Source organism: Bos taurus, chromosome 8 (genome assembly GCF_002263795.3).
Source record: "Bos taurus isolate L1 Dominette 01449 registration number 42190680 breed Hereford chromosome 8, ARS-UCD2.0, whole genome shotgun sequence".
NCBI classification, from domain to species: Eukaryota; Metazoa; Chordata; class Mammalia; order Artiodactyla; family Bovidae; genus Bos; species Bos taurus.
The window spans coordinates 8607318-8620186 of NC_037335.1; the positions used below are offsets into that span (position 1 = coordinate 8607318).

The 12869-nt window shown below is 44.7% G+C and overlaps 1 protein-coding gene across 3 annotated transcripts in view; it reads right to left on the reverse strand.

Moving 5' to 3' along the window:
* C8H8orf74 (chromosome 8 C8orf74 homolog) overlaps nucleotides 1-11395 on the reverse strand; it is a 30949-nt gene extending 19554 nt beyond the window's left edge. The window contains exons 1-2 of one of the 3 annotated variants that reach the window (XM_024995982.2): nucleotides 11153-11395; nucleotides 9581-9773 (exon numbers count right to left, since the gene is read on the reverse strand). In XM_024995982.2, coding sequence (XP_024851750.1) covers nucleotides 9581-9773; nucleotides 11153-11329 — 370 coding nt within the window. In that variant the 5' untranslated portion in view covers nucleotides 11330-11395. 3 annotated transcript variants of the gene reach the window in all.
* Between the last annotated feature and the right edge of the window lie 1474 nt (nucleotides 11396-12869).

Below are 12869 nucleotides of genomic sequence, written 5' to 3' on the forward strand. Positions count from 1 at the left end.
TGCATGATGTGAAAGCCGTGAACTGGTTGAGAGACGGAGATAGGTTCGGAAGGGTGGTGGACAAGGAGTGAAAAGTGGCTAAGACTGGACGCTGAGGTGCAAGACATCCTTCAGTAGGTGAACGGACACATCAGCTGTGATACATCCAGACAATGGAATATTATTCAGTCCTTAAATGAACTATCCTGCCATGTAAAGACACGGAGGAAACTAAAATGCATATTACTTGTGGAAGTAGTCAATCTGAAAAGGCGACAGACTGTCGGATTCCAACTATATGACAAAAGGCAAAAACTACAGAGGCAGTGGAAACATCTACTTTCTACTGGTTGAGGGGAAGGGAAGGAGGATTAGATTGGACTTGGAGAATTCCTAGGATAGTGAAAGCATTCTCTGATACTGTAATGATGGATACATGCCACAACACATTTGTCAAAACCCAAGAACGCATAACACCAGTTCAGCTCAATTCAGTTGCTCAGTCGTGTCCGACTCTTTGCGACCCTATGAACCGCAGCACGCCAGGCCTCCCTGTCCATCACTAACTCCTGGAGTCCACCCAAACCCATGTCCTTCGAGTTGGTGATGCCATCCAACCATCTCATCCTCTGTCATCCTCTTCTCTTCCCGCCTTCAATCTTTCCAGCATCAGGGTCTTTTCAAATGAGTCAGTTCTTTGCATCAGGTGGCCAAGTTACTGGAGTTTCAGCTTCAACATCAGTCCTTCCAATGAACACCCAGGACTGATCTCATTTAGGATGGACTGGTTGTATCTCCTTGCAGTCCAAGGGACTCTCAAGAGTCTTCTCCAATACTACAATTCAAAAGCATCATTCTTCAGGGCTCAGCTTTCTTTATAGTCCAACTCTCACATCCATACATGACCACTGAAAAAACCATAGCCTTGACTAGACAGACCTTTGTTGGCAAAGTAATGTCTCTGCTTTTTAATATGCTGTCTAGGTTGGTCATAACTTTCCTTCCAAGGAGTAAGCGTCTTTTAATTTCATTGCTGCAATCACCATCTGCAGTGATTTTAGAGCCCAGAAAAATAAAGTCAGCCACTATTTCCACTGTTTCCCCATCTATCTGCCATGAAGTGATGGGACCAGATGCCATGATCTTAGTTTTCTGAATGTTGAGCTTTAAGTCAACTTTTTCACTCTCCTCTTTCACTTTCATCAAGAGGCTCTTTAGTTCTTCTTAACTTTCTACCATAAGGGTGGTGTCATCTGCATATCTGAATTTCATCAAATCCTGAAAGATGATGCTATGAAAGTGCTGCACTCAATATGCCAGCAAATTTGGAAAACTCAGCAGTGGCCACAGGACTGGAAAAGGTCAGTTTTCATTCCAATCCCAAAGAAAGGCAATGCCAAAGAATGCTCAAACTACCGCACAATTGCACTCATTTCACACGTTAGTAAAGTAAGGCTTGAAATTCTCCAAGCCAGGCTTCAGCAATGCATGAACTTCCAGATGTTCAAGCTGGAGTTAGAAAAGGCAGAGGAACCAGAGATCAAATTGCCAACATTCGATGGATCACTGAAAAAGTAAGAGAGTTCCAGAAAAACATCTATTTATGCTTTATTGACTATGTCAAAGCCTTTGACTTGTGATCCACAATAAACTGTGGAAAATTCTCAATCTGCCTGACTTCAGGCTCTACTACAAAGCCACAGTCATCAAGACAGTATGGTACTGGCACAAAGACAGAAATATAGATCAATGGAACAAAATAGAAAGCCCAGAGATAAATCCATGCACATATGGACACCTTATCGTTGACAAAAGAGGCAAGAATATACAATGGATTAAAGACAATCTCTTTAACAAGTGGTATTGGGAAAACTGGTCAACCACTTGCAAAAGAATGAAACTAGAGCACTTTCTGACACCATACACAAAAATAAACTCAAAATGGATTAAAGATCTAAATGTAAGACCAGAAACTATAAAACTCCTAGAGGAGAACATAGGCAAAACACTCTCCAACATACATCACAGCAGGATCCTCTATGACCCACCTACCAGAATATTGGAAATAAAAGCAAAAATAAACAAATGGGACCTAATTAAACTTAAAAGCTTCTGCACAACAAAGGAAACTATAAGCAAGGTGAAAAGACAGCCTTCAGAATGGGAGAAAATAATAGCAAATGAAGCAACTGACAAACAACTAATCTCAAAAATATACAAGCAACTCCTACAGCTCAATTCCAGAAAAATAAACGACCCAATCAGAAAATGGGCCAAAGAACTAAACAGATATTTCTCCAAAGAAGACATACAGATGGCTAACAAACACGTGAAAAGATGCTCAACATCACTCATTATCAGAGAAATGCAAATCAAAACCACTATGAGGTACCATTTCATGCCAGTCAGAATGGCTGCGATCCAAAAGTCTACAAGCAATAAATGCTGGAGAGGGTGTGGAGAAAAGGGAACCCTCTTACACTGTTGGTGGGAATGCAAACTAGTACAGCCACTATGGAGAACAGTGTGGAGATTCCTTAAAAAACTGGAAATAGAACTGCCTTATGATCCAGCAATCCCACTGCTGGGCATACACACTGAGGAAACCAGAATTGAAAGAGACACGTGTACCCCAATGTTCATCGCAGCACTGTTTATAATAGCCAGGACATGGAAGCAACCTAGATGTCCATCAGCAGATGAATGGATAAGAAAGCTGTGGTACATATACACAATGGAGTATTACTCAGCCATTAAAAAGAATAAACTTGAATCAGTTCTAATGAGGTGGATGAAACTGGAACCTATTATACAGAGTGAAGTAAGCCAGAAAGAAAAACACCAATACAGTATCCTAACGCATATATATGGAATTTAGAAAGATGGTAACAATAACCCTGTGTACAAGACAGCAAAAGAGACACTGATGTATAGAACAGTCTTTTGGACTCTGTGGGAGAGGGAGAGGGTGGGATGATTTGGGAGAATGGCATTGAAATATGCATAATATCATATATGAAACAAGTCACCAGTCCAGGTTCGATGCATGATACTGGATGCTTGGGGCTGGTGCACTGGGACGACCCAGAGGGATGGTATGGGGAGGGAGGAGGGAGGAGGGTTCAGGGTTCAGGATGGGGAACACATGTATACCTGTGGCAGATTCACTGTGATATATGGCAAAACCAATACAATATTGTAAAGTTAAATAAAATAAAATTAAAAATAAATAAATAAACTGTGGAAAAATCTGAAAGAGATGGGAATACCAGACCACCTGACCTACCTCTTGAGAAACCTGTATGCAGGTCAGGAAGCAACAATTAGAACTGGACGTGGAACAACAGACTGGTTCCAAAACAAGAAAGGAGTACGTCAAGCCTGTATATTGTCACCCTGCTTATTTAACTTCTATGCAGAGTACATCACGAGAAACGCTGGGCTGGAGGAATCACAAGCTGAAATCAAGATTGCCGGAAGAAATAACACCAGGTGCGAACTTTAATGTAAAGTATGAAGTTGAAGTGATAATCACGTATCAGTGTCAGTTCATCAATTAGAACACAAGTACCCTCCCTGGAGGGGGATGTTGATAGTGGGAAATGCTGTGAGTGTGGGTTGGGGGAAGGCAGGGTTTCCGTGGGGAACCTCTGTACCTTCTGCTCTATTTCACTGGGAACATAAAACTACTCTAAAAAACAAAGTCTATTAAAAAATAGTACAACCTGAAATCATAAAACTCCTAGAAGAAAACAGGTGAAAGGTCCTTGACATTAATCTTAACAAATAATTTTTGGGGTAAGACAGCACAAGTAAAGGCAACCAGGGCAAAAACCAACGAGGAGGACTACATCAAACTGAAAGCTTTTGCACGGTAAGAGAAATGATCAAGAAAATACAAAGGGCCACCTGAAGAGACTTCCCTGGTGGCCCAGTGGTTGAGACTCTGAGCTTTCAATGCAGGGGGCATGGATTTGATTCCTGGCTAGGGAACTAAGATCCACCAAGAAAAAAAAAAAGCCAATATCATCACCATAAATATTTAAATAAATAAAAGCAACCTACAGGATGGGAAAAAATATTTGCAAATCATATGCCTGATAAGGGGTTAGGACCCAAAATATGTTGAGAAATCATAGAACTCAACAGTAAACACTCAAATAAAGTACTTGAGTATTTTTACTCAAGTAAAAATGGGGAAAGTACTTGAATATACTTTTTCCCAAAGAAGACATGCAGGTGGCCAGCAGGTACATGAAAAGCTGTGCAGCATAACTACCATAAGGGAATGCAAATCAGAACCACAGTGAGATCTCATTTCATACCTTTTAGTATGGTTATCATCAAAAAGACTAGAAATAACAAGTCCTGGAGAGGATGTAGATAAAAGGGCACACTTGTGCAATTTTGGTGGGACTGTAAATTGCTGCAGTCACTACAAAAAATAGTATAGAGGCTCCTTAGCCAGTCAGTTCAGTCGCTCAGTTGTGTCCGACTCTTTCCAACCCCATGGACTCCAGCATGCCAGGCCTCCCTGTCCATCACTAACTCCCGGAGTTTACTCAAACTCATGTCTACTGAGTTGGTGATGCCATCCAACCATCTCATCCTCTGTCATCCCCTTCTCTTCCCACCTTCAATCTTTCCAGCATCAGGGTCTTTTTAAATGAGTCAGTTCTTCGCATCAGGTGGCCAAAGTATTAGAGTTTCAGCTTCAGCATCAGTCCTTCCAATGAGTATTCAGGAGTGATTTCCTTTAGGATGGACTGGTTGGATCTCCTTGCAGTCCAAGGGACTCTCAAGAGTCTTCTCCAATACCACAATTCAAAAGCGTCAGTTCTTTTGTGGTCAGCTTTCTTTATAGTCCAACTCTCACATCCATACATGACCACTGGAAAAACCATAGCTTTGACAAGATGGACCTTTGTTGGCAAAGTAATGTCTCTGCTTTTTAATATGCTGTCTAGGTTGGTCATAACTTTTCTTCCAAGGAGCAAGTGTCTTTTAATTTCATGGCTGCAGTCACCATCCGCAGTGATTTTGGAGCCCAAAAAAATAAAGTCTGTCACTGTTTCCTCTGTTTCCCCATCTGTTTCCCATGAAGTGATGGGACCAGATGCCATGATCTTAGTTTTCTGAGTGTTGAGTTTTCAGCCAACTTTTTCACTCTCCTCTTTTACTTTCATCAAGAGGCACTTTAGCTCTTCTTCGATTTCTGCCCTAAGGGTGGTGTCATCTGCATATCTGAGGTTATTGATATTTCTCCAGGCAATCTTGATTCCAGCATGAGCTTCTTTCAGCCCAGCGTTTCTCATGATGTACTCTGCATAGAAGTTAAATAAGCAGGGTGACAATATACAGCCTTGACGTACTCCTTTCCTGATTTGGAACCAGCCCATTGTTCCATGTCCAGTTCTAACTGTTGCTTCTTGACTTGCATACAGATTTCTCAGGAGGCAGGTCAGGTTGTCTGGTATCCCCATCTCTTGAAGAATTTTCCAGAGTTTGTTGTGATCTACACAGTCAAAGGCTTTGGCATAGTTAATAAAGCAGAAATAGATGTTTTTCTGGAGCTCTCTTGTTTTTTCAGTGGTCCAATGGATGTTGGCAATTTGATCTCTGGTTCCTCTGCCTTTTCTAAATAAAGCTTGAACACCTGGGATTTCTTGATTCATGTACTCTTGAAATCTGGCTTGGAGAATTTTAAGCATTACTTTGCTAGCATGTGAGATGAGGGCAATGTGCGGTAGTTTGAACATTCTTTGGGATTGAGATGAGAACTGACCATTTCCAGTCCTATGGTCACTGCTGAGTTTTCCAAATTTGCTGGCATATTGAGTGCAACACTTTCACAGCATCATCTTTTAGGATTTGAAATAGCTCAGCTGGAATTCTATCACCTCCTCTAGCTTTGTTCGTAGTGATGCTTCCTAAGGCCCATTTGACTTCACATTCCAGGATGTCTGGCTCCAGGTGAGTGATCACACCATCGTGATTATCTGGGTCGTGAAGATCTTTTTTGTACAGTTCTGTGTATTCTTGCCTCCTCTGCTTAATATCATCTGCTTCTGTTAGGTCCATACCATTTCTGTCCTTTATTGAGCCCATCTTTGCATGAAATATTCCCTTGGTATCTCTAATTTTCTTGAAGAGATCTCTAGTCTTTCCCATTCTATTGTTTTCCTCTATTTCTTTGCACTGATCACTGTGGAAAGCTTTCTTATCTCTCCTTGTTATTCTTTGGAACTCTGCATTCAATGGGTATATCTTTCCTTTTCTCCTTTGCTTTTCACTTCTCTTCTTTTTGCAGCTATTCATAAGGCCTCCTCAGACAACCATTTTGCTTTTTTGCATTTCTTTTTCTTAGGGATGGTCTTGATCCCTGTCTTCTGTACAATGTCACAAACCTCCATCCATAGTTCTTCAGGCACTCTGTCTATCAGATCTAATCCCTTGAATCTATTCCTCAACAAATTACAAATAAAGCTACCACAAGATACAGTGGTCCCATTTCTGGGTACATGTTCAAAGGAAATGAAATCACTCTCTAAGAGATATCAGACCCCCATGTTGGCTGTGGGCTTCCCTAGTGGCTCAGATGGTAAAGAAGCTGCTTGCAATGCAGAAGACCTGGTTTTGATTCCTGGATCAGGAAGATCCCCTGGAGAAGGGAATGACTACCCACTCCAATGTTCTTGCCTGGAAAATTCTGCAGAATCACCTGGTGGGCTACAGTCCATGGGGTAGCAAAGACTTGGACATGATTGAGTGGCTCACACTAACACATATTCACTGTGGCATTATTCACAATAGCCAAGATACAGAAATAACCCCTGTATCAAATGACAGACAAATGGATAAAGAAAATGTGAATATACACTATATATATGTGGGTATATACACATATATGCATTGTTGATGTTGTTGTTAAGTCACTTTAGTCTGTCTGATCCCATAGACGGCAGCCCACCAGGCTCCCCCGTCCCTGGGATTCTCCAGGCAAGAACACTGGAGTGGGTTGCCATTTCCTTCTCCACATATATGCATACATGTGTATAAATGCATGCATATATATAAAGGAATATTCAGTTCAGTCCAGTTCAGTCACTCAGTGGTGTCCAACTCTTTGCGACCCCATGATTTGCAGCACGCCAGGCCTCCCTGTCCATCACCAACTCCCGGAGTTCACTCAAACTCATGTCCATCGAGTCAGTGATGCCATCCAGCCATCTCATCCTCTGTCGTCCCCTTCTCCTCCTGCCCCCAATCCCTCCCAGCATCAGAGTCTTTTCCAATGAGTCAACTCTTTGCATGAGCTGGCCAAAGTACTGGAGTTTCAGCTTTAGCATCATTCCTTCCAAAGAACACCCAGGACTGATCTCCTTTAGAATGGACTGGTTGGATCTCCTTGCAGTCCAAGGAACTCTCAAGAGTCTTCTCCAACACCACAGTTATTATTCAGCCATAAAAGAAGGAAATCGTAGCATTTGTAACAACATGATGAACTTTGAAGTCATTATGTGTTAAGTGAGAAAAGTCAGAGAAAGACAAATACGGTATGATTTCACTTACATGTGGAATCAAAACAACCCTCAACCTCATCATGGAAATAGTAAAGACAGATGGTTGCCAGAAGCCATGGGTTGGTGCATGGGTGAAATAGGTTAAGGTGGCCAAAGGTACAAACTTCCAGTTATAAGATAATTAACACCTGAGGATATAATGTAAAACATGATGACTATAATTAACAATATCATATTGTGTATCTGAGAGTTGCCAAGAGAGCAGACCTTAAAAATTCTCATCCCAAGGAAAAAAAAAAACTAGGTGAGGTGGTGTTCATTAAACTTATTGTGCTAATTATTTCACAATATATACGTATATCAAACCATGTTGCATACCTTATACAATACTGTATGTCAATTATATCTCAATGAAGCTAGAAAAAAATAGTACAAAGAAAAATTTCCTGAAGTACTTAAAGAACAAGTGATCCAGTTAATGCCCCATCAAGCAGGATCTTTTCGTGTGCATTTCCTACACAAGGACCTTCACAATCACAACCACCAGAGTTAGAGATCACCTCAACACAACACTAGTGTGCAATAACCAGACCTGACCCAAGGTTCTCCAGTTATCACAGTGACATTCTGTACAGTGAAAGGACCCAAACCGGGTCCACCTGTCACGTTTAGTGGACACGTTCCCTCAGTGTCTTTCAGTTTGGAGCAGTTCCTCTGTCTTTCCTTGGTTCTCATGCCCTCTGTGCTTTGCAGCTTACAGGAGAGGGCCTTTGTGTAGTGCTCTTAATTGGAAGTTTTTCCCGATGATGTCAGGCTCTGAGTCTCTGCTACAACCATTACAGAAGGATGCTGGCTGCTTCTTTCGCATCCCACTGGGTGGCACGATAATCTGTGTCCTCTTACTGATGGAACATTGATTGAGGAGGTGTCCCCCAGGCTCCCTCACCCTAAAAGTATTCTTTTCCCCTTTGCCATCAGTAATGATGTTGTGGGGAGACTCTGAGGAAGTGTGTAAATATCTCATTTCCCATCAAGCATTCAGCCTCTGACTTTAGCACCTACTGATGATTCTTGGTTGAGTATTACTACAATGGTGGTCCTGGAGGGGATGCTCCATGTATCTGCTTAATGAATGAATCTGCATCTCAGACAAGGAGTGGGAAGTTGTGGCCACACCCCCTTGTGCTGTGGATCACAGCAAGAGAGGCTTACCCTCTTCTTCTGAAGCCCAACACAGGGTAGGGGTGGGAGAGATGCTCTTTCCACAACCTGACTCTGGTTCCAGCATCCCTGCCAGCAAGCTGACATCTATAGAGGATTCCTCCAAGACATTCAGCAGAGCAAAAACGGATGCTGGGAACAGTTTGCAGTCTCTCAGGAGTACAATGGAAATTCAGTGAAGGATTTTAAGCAGAATAGTGACACATTTAAGTTAAGCAGGACCAAAACAAAACTTCTGAATTACTATTATTCCTTCTCTCTTTTCTAAAACAAACATTGACTTCTCTTGGACCCTACTCTCAACTCACTGCCCCAGAGATATAGGTTTAATGATGAAGTTCATTGCTGTTGTTTATTTGCTAAGTTGTAACTGACTCTCTGCAACCCCATGGACTGTAGCCCACCAGGCTCCTCTGTCCATGGGATTTCCCAGGCAAGAATACTGGACTGGCTTGAAACTTCCTTCTCCAGGGGTCTTCCCAACTCAAGGATCGAACCTGTGTCTCTTATGTCTCTTGCATTGGCAGGTGGATTCTTTACCACTGAGCCTCCAGGGAAATATAATGTAGTTCATACTAAAGTATAAATGACTGACTGAAAAAACGAACATCCTTGGTTGCTTTGTGAATAGCTTGGCGTGGTGCAAGAGTTCCCACCAGGGTGATCAGGAACAAGACTCAGCAAGAACATTCTGTTTGTTCCACTTTTCAGAGAGTCTGGACAGGGCCCTGTTCTGGACCATATGAAGAGGCTAAATGCCAGGGAAAGAAAGCAAGTAGCTTCAGGCTCTTTGGAGGGCCCCTAGGGCTGTGCACCCTCCCCAGGCCTCACTGACTCCTGCCCTGCCTGCCCTGTACCTTTGGTTTCCTTGAGCAGCTCTTCCGTGAACTTGACCACCTGCGCCACCTCCCGCCATGGGAAGCCTTTGCCCACAGCGAAGATGATGCTTTCATAGAGGGTGTCCAGCAGGATGCTTCTGCGGGAGTCTCTGAGCTCGTCAAACTCTTCCCAGTTCAGCAGTCTCCGCAGGTGCTCCCGACCTTCTGGTTTCTGCAGGGTGTGATATGAGGGGTGGAGGGTGAGACTGAGGAATCAGGACAACATCATCACTGGGAACCCATGCTGTGCCCCTGGATCCTGAAGAGTGACCAGGACTAGGGGTACACTTGGACAGAATTAGTCTTTCATTTCTGGACAGCTTTCCCTCACCTTTCTAGCCCTGCTCCTTCCTCTGGGAGTTTTCATCCTAGCTGCTACAGCTCCAGGTTTCTACCCCGCCAGCAGCCCTCAAGTCCTGAATTAGTATGATCCTCTTCCCTCAAACAAAATTTGACTTCCCTCTGAGACTGCTCCAGAGATAGTGATGTGACCATGAAATTCATACTAAAGTGTAAATGACTAGCCAAGAAGAAGCTTGATGAAGCAATGCTTTAGCAGAAGGAATGCATCTTGCTTGGTGAAGCTAGGGCCTCAAGACTGGTTAAGGTACCTTTTAATCCTTTCTTTAGGTTACAATTAGTTTTACTTGAGAGTTCATCTGGCCTTTCTAGAAAGTTTCTTAGAGATCACCAACACATGTAGGAGAATCAAGTCCCTTTCAAGGAGGGGGTAAGAAAAGGTGTGGCATGAATGGGGATTCAGTGAACACAAGAGTGTTGCTCCCCTGGGGGGAGAGGAGTGGAGAAGTGATGGTAGACAGCGCTTGAGGGAGGCCCAGAGCCTGTCTCAGCCCCTGGGGATCCTCTCCCCTCCCCCACAGCCCCTGTAGACCCCTAAGTCAGCATCTGAAAGGACAGCTGGCTGGAAAATCCAGGAAAGATGATGAAAGCACCCGTCCTGGGCCAGGGAAGGAAGCCTCAGCCGGGGGTGCCTTGCCTGCTGCCTCCCCGTCAGCTCAAGACTGCTGGTCAGAGGCTGACCTGTGCACACCGCTGGCCCGGGGTGGTCTTGCCTGAGTTCTACAGCAGAGCCTTTCTGGATGGACCGGAGGCCCAGGCCCTGCAGGCTAGAGTCTCCTCCATCCACAAGTGTTCACATTGCTCATGCATTTTGGCCTCAGAAATGATTCTGAGCAACCATCAAAATCTGCCCCCTTCTCTGCCTTAAAGACACAGAGCCCCCGGCTCCCACCACACCCACAACCACACACATATTCCCTCTACACAGTGGCCTACAATCCTGACAGGCTCTCAGGGCCCGAGGGCTCTGGTGAAGGTGGCACCCCTGTGACCGGCTGCAGGGGACTCCCAGGCCCTCCCTGGAGTGTAGGCGGGCACAGCACCTCCACGCCCACCTCCTCTGTCCTTCCATGCAGGCTCTGCTGCATCAAGGGCTGTCACCGCAGGCCTGGAAGATAGCCCTCCAGCTCCAAAGACTGGGCTAACTTTGGCCTGGCATACACCTGGCACGCACATTCCCTGGGCCCACACCTGCCTGTCTTGGGCCTCCGAGCTGACACGCAGGGACAGGAGAGCTGTCCAGGGGTCGCTGGGAGGACACACCTCCCTCTTAGGCCAATCGGAGCACACTTTCTCTTCAAAGTCATATGTTCTCTTCACCTGAAATTGGAAGACTTTTTTCACTCCCTGGGCTGTTAGGAGTGCCATGGCCCCTGCATCCAGTTGCTAGGAGACCTAACCAGGACTGCCTTGGAGCTTCAGGAACGCTGGGCTGAGGATGCCTGCTTTGTGAGGTCATGAAGACCCACTTGGAGGTGGCTCTCCCAGCTTCCCTCCTCTGGTCCCTCTTCTCCAGCGGGCTCTGGGCCCCCACAGCTGCTCAGTGACCTGGAGCCCTTTCTATTTCTAGCCCCGTTCCTTGAAAGTTGTTCTCCTTCAGGCAGTGAGCCTTCTCAGGCTTTCCGGCACACATACACATGGCCCCTCAGGTGCTACATCTTTCTAATCCAAGCCCGATTTTTCTCCTTCCTTCCATAGTCGGGGATTTTTTCTCTATGGAGAAGCTGGCTTCCATATACCATCCTCACCGATGCCTCGTCCTGCCAGGATCTGGTTTCTACCCACTTCTGCACTGGCCAGTGGAATTGTGACTTCCGGTTTTGTGCAACCCAGTTTTGTCTTGGGTACAGAAAACAGCTCTGTAGGGGTGTCCCTGTGCAGTGCCCAAACACCCCAATGTGGAGACCCCGTGGGGATCCAGTCTCTTTCCTGGTTAGCCTCGCCTCGCTCTCTCCTGGAAACCCAGCTGGTGACCCGTGGGTCGAGTCCTGCTCCCTGCTACCCCCCGCCTCCCTGCCTGTAAGCCCTGACTGTGCACAGGAGCATCCTGGGGAAAGCCTGGGATGTTGTAGGGAGTTGGTGGTTGAGCCCTCGGGTCCTGGGGCCACCCCCACTGATACTTGCCCAGTTCCCTTGGCTCTTTTGGGGGTGAGAGGGGGGTCCTGGCCAGACGTGAGCACTCCCAAAGGTCCCAACCACACAGAGCCAGCATCCCCTTTGGCCATATGACTCCACCTTCCTTGACCTTGTGGGCAACTCACTTAGGATCTCTGATTATTTTATGTGAGTTATATTGTCCCCTCTCTCTGCACACACAGATACACATGCACTTAAAAATTAACTATGTCATAAATATTCAGGCAATTGTCTATGAGTATACAGATAGATGGAAAGATAATTGATAGATAATATGAAATAACAATAAAAATTAAACATTTAAAAAAAAATTTAAAATAGGGTCATACTGCCCATGCTTTAAAAATTCTATTCTTTATAATTTTTACTGATACACAATTTCAAAATACAATTAAACGTTTACATCAGAGGGAAAAAAAATGGACTACGTCAGTTTCTTGCTTCAAACCCTTCCATGGTTGTTTGTGGAGCAGCCCCCTTATAAAAGACTACATGGGGCTTACAAGGAAGGCCCTGTGATTTGAGCCATTCTTCTCCAGCCCCTTCCTCTCCCCCTTCCAGAACTTTGCACGTACTGCTTCTCTTCCTGGAAGCTCTTCTAACCTCTCTCTGCCTTCATCCTTCTGGTGCCTCGGGTCTCAGCTTAATCATCTCTTTCCCAGGAAAACCTTTCCGGGTCCGTGTAACAGGGTCCGTAGCCCTGAATGCATCATCGGCAGCACTTCACACTTTGTAAGTGTTCACTTAACCCTTTTGATGATTTGTTTTGATG